Consider the following 18,314-nt stretch of genomic DNA (forward strand, 5'->3'; position numbering starts at 1 on the left):
GAATTGCCAAGGGTAGAATCGTCATCTTCTTCCAATGATTTGTCATTATTTTGTGACACAACTTGGTACGCTATCCCAACAGTATCATGCAAGGTATCCTTTCCACTTAAAGTTTCAACAAATCTGTCAAAGTTGTCGAATGCAACGCCTGTTCCAAGACTTGACATTAGTTTCATACCATGTGGTGTGGCATTCCCGGCCTTTGTTGATGTAAAAGTTAATTCTGTTTCTAGTTCTTCGATAATGCTATAGCTAACAGAGTGTCCAAGTCTATTTAACATTTCGATCACTTTTTTGCTTCCTGTAATGCTTTTCACTGCCAGTCCAAGCTGCAAATGTTTTGCAGGTTTTTTTTTCCTGATGTTGCAGCAAATATGACATCGTCAGCAATACTTTTTATGCGCCTCTGCTTCTGATTTGACTTTACTATGCGTTGGTCAGGACCACCAATAAGGTAACTGAAAAATTCAATTAATTCATTTGGTGCCTCAACTTCACCTTTTTTTATATCTGCAAATGTCACTTCATCGGGTATAGGGCATTTTTCAATTTCCATTATGGCAGACCTTAATGCAAACGCTACATCTCTAATCTTCGCTTTCAATTTTGTCTTCATCGAGTACTCTTTCCTGAAAGCTTCTTCTTCGGAAATGGTGCTGCAGAATATCAAGTTTCCACGTCTTGTTTTCCCCTTCATGATTTGTATACTTTCTTTGTAATGCTTTAATAATTTTTGCTCAAGTTTTGCTGAAGACGATTCAATATCTTCGAATGCTTCATTCCCGATTTCTGCTAGTAACATGTGATATTGATTTTTTATCTCGCTGAGTAAGATAACATCTTTTTCTTTTAGGATGTGATCATCAATATAAGCACAAACACCTTCAAAAGCCTTGCAGTGAATCCCTCTCGCAGTATGCCAGGATGTTTCAAGTTTTTGTCTTTCCATCCCTTTTTCATTCCTCTCTTGTATTGCCAATGGTGTTTTTTCGGCCTTGCTTTGATAACTGACCCTGCACATTCCATGGTAGTATATTTCTTTGCTTACAAAATCTTCATTTCCGATTCGCACTAACATAGGCTTATCTTCCAACCAACGTGCATACTTTTTTATATTTTCTTGAAAATTCTCTGTAGATGCTGCATTTAATTTTTGCTTTAAATTTTTGTGCTTCTTTTCCTTTCGCATGCAGAAAATACATATCTTTGAAAACACTCCTGTTGAAGATGATTGCACTGTTATGGAAATTTTTGAACGGGTTAAAGGGACAGCTTTAGATACTTTCTTATCGTTGGGGAGATTTTTTCTCTGTGTTTCAGACAATGCTATAAATCTTTTGTAACAATTTAAATGAAATCCTTGAATTTTATTCACAAAGCCAGGAAGTTGCGTATCCTTGTACTTTAGATTTCCATTTTTACGTGTAACTAAGATAGATTTGCACTTTCCCAGGGTTTCCGTATTGAAGAGATTTATTTTGCCAACTTTGTATCCATCACCAACATGCAGCACACAGCATCGTTCTAAAAGTTACAAAATTGACAAAAACGGTTTTAATTGTGGTGAAAAGAAGGTTTTACGGAAATTTAGGTGTTCCGATTAAGCAGTGATTTCAAAAACATTAAATATATTGTATAAATACAATACGCCATGTCACTTAAATATAATATACAAAACAACAAAACGTTAATATGAAGATATATTGTAATTCTTCTGTAAATAGCGTAAAAAATCAGTTAATATAATTAGAACGTAAAAATGTACAAAGGAATTAATATTTACAAGGCTTCAACATAATCTAACAAGTATGTAAATCAAAGAAGGTCTCATTTACATTAAAGCATCTTCAACTTACCATCACTGTCAGTATTTCCATTTGCATTTAAATTGTCATCTACAGTAGCTACAACATCTGCAAAATATCACAATAATAACTTGTTATTGGTTATCTTAAATTAATGTATTCTAATTAATTATGTTTTCCTCTTACCATCGCTTTCATTGATCTTATTGAATATTTCTTTGTTCGAAAATTCTACGAAATGAGAAATTCAATCAATGAAGTAAAAATTGACAAAATATATGTTTAAAAAATTCAGTTCAACAACAGACTATTAAAACTTTTTTTGACTTATCATCCGAAACTGACTACAACATGCAGTAACTAAAAACTTGATATAATTACATATATCTTTACCTGTCATATCTTCTATCTATCACATTTTATCTAAAGTTTCTAATTTTCTATATTTGATAGTCTAATATGCAAATATCCCGGTAATTTGTTCACGTTTTTACTTCACTTGCTTCAAAATAACTGCTTCTCTTAACTTTTTTCTTTCACTGTCTGGTTTGTTATGTCGGTTTCCTGTTGTATTTGGACGAAAACGTTCTATTCTATTTAAAAAAATTCTAAAAATAAGTTAAGGCCCTGAACACATTGGAAATAAGACAAATGTTTTTCTATTGCTTCTCCTCCGCATTAAAAATAGAGATATGGGGCGAGACGCGGTCTGACTAGGCCAAGAGACCCAAATTTTTGGTCAGCTTTATGACCACTGACATTACACTATGTTAGAGAATGTTTGTGCAAAATTTGGAGTTTGTAGCTTATGGGGACAAATTAAGGTCCTAAATATGGTCTTTGAGGGGGGTCTGACCCAGTCTTAAGACCCAATTTTTCGGTAAGCTTTATCATTTTTCAGATTCTCTCATATAATGACACACGTTACTAACTTTTAAGCTTTGAGAATTATGGGACCAAATAGGAGTCTCGAATTAGGGTAATTTTAGGGGCCTGGGACCCAAACGCCCCCAAATTGGGTCAGCTGACCATGTGATTTTTATTGTCCGTGATACTACCAACCTATTTAGAGGGTCAAACCTTTTGTAGAAAATGGGACCTAAAGTTCTGTTATGAGCTCCTGGACTAACAAGGATGTTTGAAGGCCTTGTAATCAGCGAGAAAATCAGCCCGCTTTCAATATCTTAGCAACCACTTGACCACTTAGGAACATGTTAGCGGAGATAGTATAGTGGTAGCGCATTTGACTTGTAATCATAAGGTTTCAGGTTCAAGTCCCCACTCCGGTGCACTTTAAATGCAGTGTTGTCAGCCCATTTGGTGCCATCTACTGACCGCTGACCGGCTTGTGTGGCAGGCAAGCAAGTTAGAGCAATGCTATACGTATCTCTGGCTGTAATGTAACATAGTTACAGTCGGAGGGAAGGAAGAGCCAACTTCCCGTTACTTACTAACTTACTTACTTACTTACTTACATGTTGTTGCTTTCTTATCGGGAATAACACTAACCATAAACCTTTTTGTGCCTTGAGGCCATGAGTATTTTATTTAGGCCGGAAAAATCTTTGGCCTCCATCTTGTAAAAAATAAAGAAATAAAAATGAAATAGGCATAGTTGTGGCCACAGAGAACACGTACCATGATGACACATTAAAAAATCATTTTTGCAACCTAAATACCGTTTTAGGCCAAAATTGGTCTAAAAATTAAATTGTTTTGTTTTTGGACAAAATTTAGCGCGAGTATACTGAACATGATTGTGAATTTTTATTTTGTAGCCTAAAAGTAACATTTCAAAATTGGTAATTATTTTTTATTTTCACACCAAATACTTTGCTTAAAAGTCAACTAATCCACCCTAGCTGTCATGCATCTGACTTTAGACTTTCGACCGTCAGAATCATTTCTTCTAGAATCGGATTAATGTTTTACATTCCGTTTATAGAAGGTTAAAATTAAGAACAACCTCTTCCCCAAGGTCTCTTAAACCCAAACCGTTATTTAGTAAAGGCCAAAATTTTCGCCGCCATAAAATTAATCAAAAAAGGTAAAATGTCCTGGGAACAAAGTTGAATAAAGGCGTGGCGTATTATTATTCTAGTTTGTGATGGATATACAGCCTCGTTCCCAGGGAGTTTTGCTCTGTAATAACGGCTCAGGGGCCACAAGACCCTGGAGACGAGGTTGGTGGACATATACTGCTGCATCTCTCACTGATTGATTAAGAAATGGAAAATAGCAATGACTAGCGAGTTTTCTCTTATGACAATCACTGTGTACTGCTTAGGAAAATGAAACCATAGTTTTAAATTACAACCTTTAACGTAATTCGTTTCCAAACCTCAAAGAAAGTCGTTTTCAAACCTCTTTGATACAACAAAAAATACATTTTATGTGCAGGAAATACACTAATGGTAATTCGCAAAATACTGTGGCAAAGTCATAGTACTTGCTATTTTAATTTATCAGAATGTCAGGTAAGTATTTCAGGCTAAAAACAATAAACCTATTGTATAGAATATTAGGGAAAAAAGAATAATGGCCAACTTGGTTAGAATTTTAGTATTGAACCGTGTATTCACAAAATATTTGTGACTTATCATGCTATCGATTTTCCGATTGAGATCTTGAGGTAAATTTTTAGATTAAATCATTTGAAATTAAGTTAACTCTCAGTTTGATAACAATAGTAATTTCATTTTTGTTAATTTAGCTAATTTAGTTAATCAGCGACAATCAGTTTTTCTCGCATCCACGATGGTTTAGTGTTTGTTTCTTGCTTGCATCATTCATTGAAAAAACCCGAAAAAGTAGTTTGTTGGTTTTCACAATTTTATTCTGCTATTTTTATATTTATTTATTTATTTAGTTCTTGTACACAAATCTCGATTCCATTCCCATGATGCTGCCTTTGATTTCAAGTGATTACGTTGAACTCAATTATTGCACTTCACCCCACCCAATCCAATCGCCAAGCTGGTTACACCAACGAGCTAACCTTTCACACGACCTCTCTAAACAAATTTTAATATACTTATAATTTTTATCTGATTTCTTGCATATCATTTTAGTCCCCGACAAGACCATGTTTAGGATAGTTCAACACTTAGATTCTCGTGTCTGGTTGAATGATATATAATATTTAAAAAGTGTTTTCATTACTCGACTGCTTTGCGTCACAAAACGCAGCCACTTAACATATTTTCACCATATCTTGATACTTGAACGTTGATTTAACAAAAAAGAAAACTAGATTACTATGTACACTGATGCGAGGTTATCAGCTTATGGAATCTAGTTCCCACGAAAATGACGCAGCAAAGTTTCATTTTCAAAAACTTTTTGCACAAATCTATACTTTATAACTATCACCAAGGGTATTCTGCAAAGAAGTACAAACGATATATGGACAAGCCCGTTTGTAGAATCTAATTTTCTCTTATCAATGCTAACCTAGAAACGAAATAATAAGAAGAGTAAATCCCATCTACCTAAAATGTTTTTCTTTTTATCTTATTAAAAACATCCCGAACAATTTCAATTATAAAACCTTTTAATTGTTTTCAAACATTCCACTCTTCACAACCTAATACCCAGATTATCACGCTTTTCTTCATGCGTAATATAAATAAAAAAGTAATGAGTAGGAAGTTCTATTTTAAGTTTTGTTTATTTAGTTGATCCAGCCCCCTGTTGTTTTGTGACAGCACGATAACACTCTTTTGTCATTATAAATTTTTCAGATAAAGGTATTACGTTCTGGTTAGGCTTATTACAGGAATTTAATACGTCTCAAGAGGATGTGTTTATATCTATAATTACTTTGAACTGCTCAGAGGCGGACGTGTTATATGTGATCCGCTTAAGAATTTGTTTTTATATACATTTTTTTTTATATACATCCAACATCATATTACTTACTCACCACTTTGGAAAGCAGTTCAACTTCGGATTAAAGAAAGTCACGTGATAAATACGCAAAAAAAGTCAGAACAAAAACGAAGATTTGTTATTGTCACGCATGTTTTAACGTGGGCACTACAGTTACATGTAGGAAGAAATTCGAAATAAAGGAATTGTGAAGCTATCAGACAGAAACACAGGAACAATACAAAAACGTAGCATAACATCAAGAATCGATTTTAAAAATTGGAGAAAAGTAACATTCAAGATGAAGGCCTTACTTACCTTGTGTTTTTTTATGCACGCGCATTGTTTTTTCTACAATCTTGGTGCGTCCAAGGAACAGCAGTGTGTGCCAGTTAAAATAAAGCAATGTAAAGGACTTGGTTATAACGTCACCAGACCTGTTGATCTGTACTCGTCTGTCGTCAGAAACGTTGAGAACGGAAAAAAATACATTGAGTTGCTGGAGAAAACACCGTGTTCAAAGTACGCCGTGTTTTTTTTATGTTCGATTTATTCACCTATGTGTTTCGCTGGACACAAGGAACAAATCAAACCATGTAGGTCTGTGTGTTACAATGTTAAACGAAGGTGTGGCCCTATAATGAATTACTATGGTATAGAGTGGCCGGAAGAGTTGAGTTGTGAAAAATTACCCGAGCATAACAGTGGAGTGTGCATTCAGCCAGATGTCTTCTATTCTGCGAAACAAGGTAAGGTATACCGTTTGTGTTCGTCTTTTCTTCACTAGCCTGGAATTAGCTTTACGACAATATAGTGGACATGTATGTAAGGCTAGACAACTATCCGCCCTGGAAGCGAACGCTCTATCACAAGGCCACCAGTTGTGAACCCTAAGTCCAAGCAAAAGTCTAACTTTCAACTCAATATTATTTTATGACTTTTTAGATTCCTTTAAATCTTTCGACAGATTTAACATAAGAGCTTTTTTGTATTGGTTAAAGATTTTACTTTGAAGTCTACATGACCTTGTTGCTCGAAACAATAGAGGTAAAACATCGCCTAAAAAACCTACATGCATTTTAACTCACGAATAACCAAAAAATCGAGATTTTCTTGCTTTCTTGTTTTATAGGATGTTGAACTTTAGAATATAATATTTCTTAGATCATAAATTTTATGATTATGACATTAAATAGAATAAAAATCTGTAAACTAGGCTCGCGATCAAGTAAATGTACTTCTTATATACAACCAGTAAGTATAAAGAAGTAAAAAGTTAAGAAATGAATTGTCCATCACAAAAAAAAACGAATTACATCAAAGATAGAATACTCTCATGAACAAAGTGTTCAATATAATCGATCAGTTAATTAAGAGGAGTATTACAATATTTCAAATATGAGATTGTCAAAGATAAAGGTGTGTTTTGAAAACACATTTTCATCAAATTTTCGTCATGTCGCATTCATGACCGGTCAATGAGTAATTTTTCAAATGTTTTGTTCAAATTTGGTTTCCGGTATATCATTTTGTCAGCAAAGAGATCTTCTTAAACTTCCTTGATAATAATTAGGGATTTATCAAGGTGTGAATTTGTGTAAATGTCGAATATATTGTCCAACATTGAACACTGTTGTATCTAGAATAAACAACCTTTTAGGAAATTGAACTAACTAAACTATTATAGGAATCTAAGAACATCGGCACTTAGAAAATCAAATGTTATCTTTAATATCTCATTTGTATTTACGTCTCAACTAAATGCATCAAGAATGTAGCCAGTGAAACAAATATTTACAACAAGACACTTTGTCAAGCTTCTCACAAAAGATGTTGTACGAATTCTGTCACTCAGCCTTAATATGTGTCGACTGATAAAAGATGCCGCAAATATTTTTAATTAAGAGAAAATCATTTATCAAATTATGTGGATTCAAAATCTAAAAACATCTAAAATAAGAAATAAGTCAACAAAGCTATGAATTTAACATCTAAAAATATCGAAATAAAGAAATAACTTAACAAACCTATAGCTAAGTAATTTGTCGAGTCAGCAAAAGCTATGTTGGCATACTCGCTCAATTAAGGATGATTACTGTAATTGGTAAATTAAGATTAATTATGACAGCGGTAGGGTATCCTAAGTTTAATTTGATGATTTCGTTAATTAGCATGTACGCATGGAATAAGTTTTAATCCAAATGTAAATGTGTTCGCTCCTGGTGCATCTCCACTAGAAGATGCTACGACATGTGAAATGGCATGAATTTTTGTCCGTTTGTATGTTTTAATCGGACTAACAAAAAAATAATCGTTTTAATTTTCAATGTAATTGAATTTTGATTAAATAAACAAAAACACGCCTCTTTTTTAATTTTTTCTGTATGAAAAAAAATTCGTCCGATAAGACCTAAGATCGCCGATTGTCATGGTAGAGCATCATATTAAAGTTAAAATAAATGTAATATTAAAGCGAGCGATATACGATTGATTTTGTTAAATTCGTTAAATTTGATCAGGTGCTACCCTATTTTGATTTAATTAATTAAATCCAATTCCAATTTAAAAGATCTGAGAATGTAAACTGGTGTGAATATCACCCCTAAGGTCCTGTTGTTTAAGCAGCCTAATTCAACTGACAGACAATTAGATTTTGTGAGCAAAATACTTCAAAGGACACCTGAGAAAATGCAGTTTACGTCAATGATAGGATACAAGTTTATTTGAGCTAACAAAGTAGATTTTTGCTTATAGTCCCTTTCAGAATCAAGATTTCAAGATAAGCATATTCTTAGGATATTCTTTTATAGCTACTTTTATCTTGAATATTCTTTTAAAGTATATTTAAATAAATATAGCGTGTAGGTTACAAAAATAAACAAAATAAAAAAAATAATCAATCAACACAACAAATAAAAATGCAGCGAGATTCCTCCGACAACCCACGTTATTCCCATCTCTTCCACCGGTTGCAACGGGAGATAACTTTCGAACCGAAATACTTTGTCTTTACATCACGGAAAATAACAGCAGGATCCCGCCGGAAACCCAAGTTATTCGACAAAATGGGTCGTATATTGCTCGCTTAATTGTTACCATTTTAATAGAAAACATGACGTACACTGAATTCTTAGTTTATAATAGTTAACAATTAGTTACATTTCTTTCAAATGATGACATAATTTGCCCTTTTCAAATATAATATTTGATTTTTGCCCTTTTCAAAATGTGCATCTGAAATTTAAAACAAGTAATCATGAAATTGTCTTTTTTATGTTTCGCTTCAATTAGTGTTTATAATTTGTACATAGTAAGCTGTTAATTGATGGAATATAATAAGGATAAAGGTTTAAGTTTTGTCTGTTTGTGGGAAAATCTTTCAGCAATATTTATTAGCCTGTGGAAACTTCCACGATGGATCGCACGTCGTTCATATTTCTCGCATCGCTTTTTCGTGCATTCTTGCCATCTGTTTATATAAAGTAAGGAAATTTGCTTGGACGTAAGCGCGATTATAATAAAGTTTTAAGTTGGCTCACAAACAGAGAGTGATAACTATAATATACGTGTTCGTACTTTCACTAAACTCCAACCTCGTTCCCAGGGCATTTTGCCTTGTTGATAAGTTGATAGCGGCAGTGATAGTGGCCACTCCGTAATAACGGCTCAGGGGCCACAAGACCCTGGGGACGAGGTTGACTAAACTCTACAACATGTTTTTTTTCCCACGACACTTCAAAATATATTTTTTTCATTTAAACATGAGTAGCTTACTTGTCAATTATAATTTATGAGTGTCTATTGGTGACAATTTAATGACACGCAAGACTTCACTGAGTTTTTAGTCTTTTCCGCGTCCATAACAGCAGCTAAATGACGCGCTATGATGTAACGAATAATAACTTAATGTTTCCGTGCTGCGACAAGACCTGGTATGGACGACAAAAAGAAACGGATTCCTAAATATTTGAGAATTTCTCACCTATGTTGTAACAGACGGAAACAATTTATTTTTAAATATAACTGTACTGAAAGCGAAAAGATAAAATCTATACTCCGCACAAAACAGCGGCAAAATAATGTATCAGTGTAAAAATTGATAAAGTTCTTTTTAACCATTCAATAAAGCATAATATTTCGTTAGCCCTGGCACACATTGTGTTGTAATTACTCATTGAATCAACGATAAGTCTAAGTAGGTACAGGAAATTAAAGATGTTGGCAATTTCTTGTGTTAGATAACTGGGAGGAAATTCTTATCGTAACAACCGAGCTAAGTGATCAAAGTCAGGGTGTTGAACTGATCAAAAAAATAATACAATTCACAACCTGTTCACTAGACCTCTTTAGTGAATGTTGTGTTCAGTAGTCGATAGCTGTGAACACACGCGCTACATCCATTAATCTCACAACCTATTCACTAGACCTCTTTAGTAAATGACGTGTTTAGTAGTCGATGACCGTAATTGCACGCTCTACAAACATTAGTCTCAGTAGTAGACATTTCGTTCTTGATATTAAGGGGTGAGGGCAAAAATTAGATCACTTCATAAGATTTGTTGGAGAGGAAAGATTAATTATAATAGCAAAGTTACAAAAAGAAAAAAATGCTATCAGCAAAAAATCGAAATTGTAGATAATTTTTTATTTATAGCTTTAATTTAACTTTTAAAGCTCGGTCAGACTTATTCGCTTTCTTCTGATTCTACCCTCTTTTACTTACAGGAAGAAAACGTCACGTGAAAAATTTATCTTCGTCAAAGGCTGTTGTGTGTAAAAAATGCAAAAAACACCCCAGCCACATCAAATATCGACACTACAGAAAAGCTGCCTACGGTATAAATTTATTTAGGATATTTTACACAGCAGCCTAACTGCTCCCTGTGATTAAAGAGTTATCCATATTATTAGATTAATTATCAAGTCCTAATTGCCTCGATTTTTTTTCAACCCAAGACTCTAAAAATTGGCGTCAGAGTTAGGTCGAAATACCAAATCTACACTTGAATCATCATTTTGGGCAGTGCTCCCTTTCGTCAACTTTGCAATAGATAGATATGGAAATTTTTAAAAAAAAATTTTTTGTGAGTCTGAGACTTAAGCCCTATAACCTGGGAAACTAAGATATTATGTTTTAACTTCCTTTTCTCAGTTTTAAGTATAAACCAATTTTCTTTTGTCAAAATGAATTCTGGCGTTGCATAGTATGACATTTTTATGCAGTGTCAGCACATTGTTAAGATCTTCATGAGAAAGATTTCGAATTTCAATATTATAGTTATTGAAGCTTCGATAATGTCACGTGAAACAACAGCCAATGGGAGAACGAAGCTTTATGTCAACATCACACGAATACTTAAACAAGGTATCGAAATTTTGCGCTTGCATAGCAAGACACTTTAAGAATTTAAAGTAGATCAAACTTCTTGCAAATGTTAAATGTTGTTGTTTTTTGTTATTGTTATTGTTTTTGTTGATAAGTTTAGTTTAAAGTGTTTTATTTTTTACTAGGTCGAGTGAAAATAAAACTTGGTAAAATGAAGCTATGGGCACCCACAAAATGTATATGTCCAAAAATTGATTTTGACGAAAAATATTTCATCTTTGGAGCTGAGCATACTGATGGCAAGGGAAGATTGCTTTTTGACGGAAAAGCTCACATCTTGCCTTTTAAAGATGGACATGCCAAAGTTAAAAAGTGGCAAAAGAAATGTAAAGAACGAAACTGTGGAATTAAAAACTAAACAATGAATGCGTATTTTGTGAAAATATATATATACAAAATCGAAAGAAGTTTAAAAGGAAGTAGTTTGAGCTTGGCCGACATGCTGTTGTCATTGCAAATGACTTAAATTTTCTGGTAAGAACAACTATCTCCTGAAACTATTTGTACAAAAACGTTTCCGAAGAGCTGAGAAGTATTACGTATGGATAGACCCTGAAATATTTTGTAAATATATTACTTTAAATTTTGTAAAAAAAAACTGCAATCCACATTGTAAAGTATACCGTAAAGTTACGTACCTTGTTTAACAGACTCTTGTGAACGAGAAGATAGATCGAATATATAACATCGTTATTTTAATTTTTTTTCTACTTAATGTTGATCAGTTTTGGCAAAAATAAGAAATACTTTACTTTACAAAAAATGATAAAATGAACTACACGTTTTTTGTTATATAATCAACTTAATCTTTAAACTGTCACGCGGCTTAACTCCTTTAAAAAACAAGGCAACTTATTAGCAACGTTTAGCCCAAACAAAAAGTAAATAAAAAGGACAAAAAACAGGTGCTATAAAAATATCGTTTTCGGGAAAATCCTTGTTTAGAAAAGTTTTAAAAGGCGCCAAAAGTAATTTAAACTACCATTAGAACGGTGCACCAACCTATCTGGTGAAGCTTGGAGGTTAAAGTAAACAAGTGAATTTAGTCTTATTAGGCAGATAGTCAACAAACATCAATTAACCAGTTGACCCTGTTAAATTCAAAAACTCACCCTCCATCAAAATTTTGTGTTACTTATTAAAAAAACTCGTACTTTTTTAAAAACACAATGGTGACGTGATAATTGAACCAAAAATCAAGAAATTGGTGGCCTAAAATGAGATACCTGTAGCACTTGCAGTTGACATGAATCGCGCTAATTTTTGCTTACTAATCAGCGTATAACGATACCATTACCTTCTCTTACTTTGCCTTGTGGTAGCACTTACATACCAACATTATTCAATGCGGCAAAGAGTGTTCGCTTGAGTTTATTATTTCAAAAAATAATTAAATTTTGAACTTTTTTCTTCTTTTCTTTTTACTTTGCAATAAACTCTCGAACATCTTTAACAAATTAAATTTATAGGAAATTTTAAATAAAATTTAACTATAAAAACCCAAACGATTGAAATAAACTCTGTACCGAATTTCAACTTTATGCCTATATGAATTCCTGTTTGTTTCAACTTATCTTATCATATATACCGCAATTTGATTGCGGTATATACCTATACCGCAATCAAAATTAAATTTTCACTTTTTCATTTTAACTTTATTTTTTACTTTTGCTTTTCGACGTCTCTCTCATGTGTTTTAGAAAAAAAAACTGTTTACCTATGAAAGGGTATATTCTGTCTCTTAACCTTCCCTTTTAAGCTAAATAGAAAGTCCTTTATTCTACTATTACCTTAGTGGCTTTAAACGCTATTGTTGCCATTCGTGAAAAGTGTTCACGCGTATTTCATTTATTTCTATTATTTTCGCGAAATTAAATTCTCGTGAAATTCATTTTTCAAATCTATAATTTTTGACACTGCCCATTGACATTGTGCCAGCTGGAGAAAAGGAGAATCATCAGTAGATTCCTGATAGCCATTGCATCAATAACAGAGATGATGAATCTGATTGGGACATAAACTTTGATGTTGATGAAAATTCCTTCAAAAATTTGATAAAAAGGCGCGAACTTATGCTGTACGCTTTTTATTTTATAAAATTTTCTTTATCAAATATCCAGGTTAAAAACAATAGGTTTATTGCTTAGAACAACAGAGAAATAAGAATATGACCCCCCCCCCTGGTTGGTTGGAAGTTTAGTATTCTTAAAAACGTGTAAGTTAAAAAAAAAAAAAATCGATTTCCGAAATCGCGAACTTCGCCTGGAAACATGCATACTGGTAATAGTTGAAAGACAATTAAGGGTGGGGAATGGATAATAAAAAGGTAAAAACATTTTAAGTAAAGTCTACACTATTTGTAGAAATTTTGGTGAGGATCTAATTTGGCGCAACCTCGTCCTTAGGCTTCTTAATTTACTTAAATGTAGCTATGCTTAAATATATATATAAAAAACAAGCTATGAGGACGACGTTGAATTTGGCGACTAGGAAATTAGGTTATGGTTTTTCTACATTCCCATTCAAATACTAAAAATAAACTAAAATTTTATTCGGCGATAGAACAAAAAATAACTTTTTAAATTATAAGCCAATACAATTTTTTAATCAAAATGCAATTTAGTGTTGAAAGGAAAATATTAAATTTACGGATGGTAAAAAAATAAATACATGCAGGAACTTAATTTGGCCAAAATAAATTTGAGATACTTTTTGGAAAAAGGAAAAACTATGCACTAATTATTCATTCAGTTAAAAAAAATCATTTTTGATTTTTAAAGTGGCAAAAGAAATGTTAGTGGAAATAATTTTTCTGTTATACCAATGAACGAAGGGGCAGTCAAAAACATGTTAACCGCTAAAAACACATAACATGAAAGCGCGCGGGAACGCGGATAGGCACTAAGTCACGTAGGTACCGTAAAAATTCTAATTTAACGCGCGGATAAAATAATCATTTGACGAGCAAATGTAAAAAATTGGAAGAAAATCAATGATAAAAATTTTAGAACCTGGATGCGCGTTAATAATGAGGGTAAAATGACAACATGCGCGGAAAATTTCAGAGATTTAAAAAACTCTAAACATAGTAACGAAAACATTCTGATAGTTTTAAATCCCTATGGTTACTATATAAAAAGTTAAAAGTTCTTTTGTTTTATTGTAATCTAAACTTTATTCATTAGAGGAGAATTAAATACAAAATGTCGCGAGTAAAATTAGAGGAAAGTAAATTACGATTTTTACCAAAAAATGGACCTGCGTGTTAATTAAGGAGTGCGTTAAATTAGAAGTTTTACGGCAACTACTTTAGCAGACTCCTTTCATTCATGGAATGTGACAGATGTGACACAAAAAAAGTTATATTTAAAAAGCTCAACATTCCCTTCCTATATTTTATTTTAAAAAAAGCTAAAATAGGGATAATAGCTAGCTAGCTTGACGGAGCATATTTTAGTATTTTTATTAATTTCAACACAAATATCTTCCGTAATCTCCTTCCTTTAAGTTTCTTTTTCTTCATTAGCTTCTGTAATAGTATTTCTTGGAGGTGGAATTGGCGGCAAACCTTTTCTCCTTCTTTCAGCTTTTATTTTATTAAAACTTCTTTTACATTGGCGGTATGCTTCGAAGAATTCTTCACACTTCTCCTTGTTGTACCCATTTCTAGATAAGCATGCGTATGATGCGTTTGCTTCGTCCAAGCAGTAGTTAGTGACTGGATCACTCCATTTCTTTGGCTCCCTTCCAGGGGCCATCTTTATTTACTAAGGTTTGTTTATCCAGTTTTTAGGTTGATGAAAATAAAAAAGAGAATCTTGGTTAATCGAGTTGAAGGAACATTTTTAAAATGGTACCAGTGGAAGCAGTCCGTTTTTAGCTCAACAATGCCAGTTTACCTAAAATTTATTTACTTATTTTGGGCGAATTATAGTTAATTACACTTTATTGATATTGTAAAACCTGGAATTCTTAAAAATTTGTTATTCATGTGTCTGTCTCAGGTTTAGATAGTTTCCACCACAGTCTCAGTCAGTAGAATTGTGCAAGGCAAACAAGACATCCTTTTTTAAACACTTGTTCTGTTTCAGAAGGCTTTTTTTTTTGAAAATTCTAATATGTTTTTGAAGGGATTTAACATGGTTATTGTAGGCGCGTCTTAAATTCTCCTCCACTTGCTCCAAAGTAGATCGATGTTTCACCGTCCCCAAATACTTCTGCTTTGTAAACGATGCATGATTTCACAAACAATCACCATTTAGTGGGCAGTTTGGTTTTGATTGGCAGTTGCAGGATCGATTTTGTTGTTCATCCGTGTTATTGAGCAGGCTGAAATTTTGTTGACTTATGATGTTATGCATACTAGGTGTGCAAGAGTAGCTGAGCTCTTCTCGAAATGCCGACATAGAAATAAGTTCATAATAGGAAACATTAAATAACTAACATATTTCTATTCCCTGTGGTAATAAACAAACTAGATGTTTTAAACAATTTTCATACCACGCACATTGTCTTGGGTGTCTCACTTCCTGTTGTCTAGGTTGAATTTGAACTTTTTTGTTTCTTCTATTTTTTTTTAAATTCTTTCCAGTATATTATATAAGCAAGGACTAAAAGAGAAAGGGCTAAGGGTGAACACAGCAAAGTATAAAGTCATGATTAGTAGCATTGCAGCCAAGTGTGACCTTGTAGTTGGAAAGTGGCCTTGTGGAGTTTGCAGGAATGGGGTTGGTAGTAACTCAATTTTTTGTCAAACTTGCAAGCATTGGGTACATCAGAAGTGCAGTAGTATTGGTGGGAGGTTAAGAGCTGACTCAGTTTTTATGCAAGCGTTGCAAAGGTGAGATTATAGAGAGTGAAATATTTCCAGCTTTATTGATGTACGACAGTGGCTCGTTAGCAATAGTTAAGGACTTCTGTTACTTAGGTGTTATGTTGAGCTGTGAAGGGGGTAATGGAAGAAGTGTTACTTGCACGATAGGTTCTGCTGTGATTGCCGAGATATAAATAGATAACAAAATTCTATAAACGTTAGAAAAATTATTACATGCGTCGTCCTTACAGACAATCCGTGATAATTATTTTGTCCTATAATTATTATGTCAGCAAAACTTAGAATTATACATAAAAAGAAACATTCTGGGTGTTATTTTAGTGCGTTCCGAATAAGTTTATGAAATAAAAAAGGAGCTACATATTGAAAAAAACTGGTAATAAAATAGATGGATTAAGAAAATAAGCAAATCTATATATATAAATAATGTTTTTTATACACGCAATTTTTTACGATGTAGAAATTAACCTACGGTAGAAATTAACCTACGTGACAGCACGTAGGTTTTATTGAGAGACCATTATTAGATTAATAATTTTTTTTATTCTTTTATGAAAAAGAATGTAAAACAAACACTTTGAAACAGTTTTGAAACAATCTAAAATAAATATACTGAAACAATCATAATGATACAATTTGATAACGAATTATGGTATGTGAAACGATTTTAAGTAAATATAATAAAACAATCTTGAAACGATTATGAAATGATTGTGAAACGATTTTAGTTTTTAATGAAACAATTTACAAAATAGTGAGACGATTTACATACGATTTAAAACAATTTTAAAAAATTAAACATTACTTAAAAATCGTTTCAAATTCGCATTACATGCTACGCTAATTAAAAAAATGAAACGATATGAAACCGGAGGCGATCCCTTATTATGCTAATTTATGTTTATTTATGTAATATAACGTCCAAACAGAGATAATTAGTTATTCTTTTATTATTTCTTAGGCCTAATTAGTTTTTTTACTTGAAATTCTGTGATTATAAGTGTCTGGAGGTATACTTAGCTGACAAGTGGTGAATCCAACCAAAATTCAGCTACCCAATTGCATCCTTTTGTAAAATTATTCCGAAATGTGGCAAAGAAATAGTACTGCCATTTAAAGCCATTTTATTTATCCTGTGGTTGACACGGACCAGAGTAGGTCAATATGAAGTTAAATTTGTCTGGAGTTATATGATTATACACTATATAGATCCCTTATAAACTTTTTTTAGATTAACATGTTTTGTCATCTTGAAATAAATAATTTTTAAGACCAGGATCAAAGTTATGAAGCACTTAAAAAGGAATTATTTAGACTGCTTGTTCTTTCAAACTGCACGTTTTCTGCTGCTTCTCAAATTTAGTTCTGTGTAGACTGCTGGTGCAGTGGAGACAGGTGATTACCTATTTCAGTCATTGCAGGTGTATGGTTAGTCAGATAGTTACATAGCTAATTGCAAGGCATGTAACCTGAAGACTTGTTCATGATTTTTAGCAACAACCAGGCAGAAATCCTCAGCTTTACAAACATGAATTCTCCATTTGTGTGCTATTTTGTCTTGTAAACAAGAACTGCTCTGAAATGTTCTACAACTAGCAAAAAATACAACCTCAATGAAACCTGTCATACAAGAGTCTTAAATATAAAAGTTAAAATGTTTTTGCCCATTATGCTTGCTTGTTTTAATCGGATCTTGAAAATTACTGCTACATCCACCGAGGATGCCATTAAACAAATAGTCATTTTTGTTCTTTGCATTGCTATTCCATACATCCTTCGCACAAAGTAAGAATCAATTCAAAATTATGTGTAGTGATATGTATTGTTGTACATTATTCCTTTTTAGTTTTTATTTTATAACAACTGTGGACAAAAATTTAAATCATAGAGAAATCATTTGCAATGTCTGAACCTACTGTTGCTGATGGTAAAGCAAATGATCGTTTAGCAGAAGGAATTTTAAATATTTTAAAACCGGCTGTTGAGGAAATCGATCAAAATGTTATGAATACGAGAAAAAGTCAATTGTTACTCCGAGAGAATATTGATAAACTGACTGTGGAGTTACAGACACTTGCTTCAGTACAAAAGCCTCCGATTGATTTGGATCCTTATGTGAAAAAGTTACTAGTTTGTCGACGTAAAGTCACTATTGTAAATAGTGTTCTGCAAAATACACAGGAAAGACTTAATAAACTTCAACAGAATATAATAAGAGATATAAATAGAAAGAAAACACTTGCAGAGTCTCCATCTGTGTAAAATATGAATTTTAATGACTTAAACAGAATTTACAATAAATTTCCAACCATATCTTATGTTAAAGAATGTAGATTAAAATATAGCATTTTAATCGCCAATATCATAGTCAACAGTTGTGTAAAAAGATATGTAACATGAAAAAAGAAGTTTTAGTTTG

General features: G+C 32.7%; 3 protein-coding genes across 4 annotated transcripts; 2 read left to right on the plus strand and 1 right to left on the minus strand.

The window, feature by feature from the left end:
• Positions 1–313: 313 nt before the first annotated feature.
• LOC130657450 (uncharacterized) lies at positions 314–3,188 on the minus strand. 2 transcript variants are annotated; one of them, XM_057460435.1, is made up of 3 exons: positions 1,992–3,188; positions 1,857–1,913; positions 314–1,524 (listed from the first exon to the last, which is right to left on the minus strand). In XM_057460435.1, the coding sequence occupies exon 3, from the start codon at positions 1,187–1,189 to the stop codon at positions 314–316; it is 876 nt and encodes a 291-aa protein (XP_057316418.1). In that variant the 5' UTR covers positions 1,190–1,524; positions 1,857–1,913; positions 1,992–3,188. The 2 variants fall into 2 exon arrangements, with proteins under 2 accessions (XP_057316418.1, XP_057316417.1); XM_057460434.1 differs by having other exon boundaries at positions 1,857–3,188.
• A 2,383-nt stretch (positions 3,189–5,571) lies between these two features.
• LOC130657456 (secreted frizzled-related protein 3-like) lies at positions 5,572–11,746 on the plus strand. Its single transcript, XM_057460441.1, has 4 exons — positions 5,572–6,424; positions 10,401–10,511; positions 10,954–11,040; positions 11,187–11,746. Exons 1-4 carry the CDS (start codon positions 5,977–5,979, stop codon positions 11,417–11,419), a joined length of 879 nt encoding a protein of 292 aa, XP_057316424.1. The 5' UTR covers positions 5,572–5,976; the 3' UTR covers positions 11,420–11,746.
• A 5,963-nt stretch (positions 11,747–17,709) lies between these two features.
• On the plus strand, positions 17,710–18,303 carry LOC130657459 (SNARE-associated protein Snapin-like). Its single transcript, XM_057460444.1, has one exon. It carries the CDS (start codon positions 17,798–17,800, stop codon positions 18,155–18,157), a length of 360 nt encoding a protein of 119 aa, XP_057316427.1. The 5' UTR covers positions 17,710–17,797; the 3' UTR covers positions 18,158–18,303.
• Positions 18,304–18,314: the final 11 nt, after the last annotated feature.

Source organism: Hydractinia symbiolongicarpus, chromosome 9, assembly GCF_029227915.1.
Source record: "Hydractinia symbiolongicarpus strain clone_291-10 chromosome 9, HSymV2.1, whole genome shotgun sequence".
Taxonomy (NCBI): Eukaryota; Metazoa; Cnidaria; class Hydrozoa; order Anthoathecata; family Hydractiniidae; genus Hydractinia; species Hydractinia symbiolongicarpus.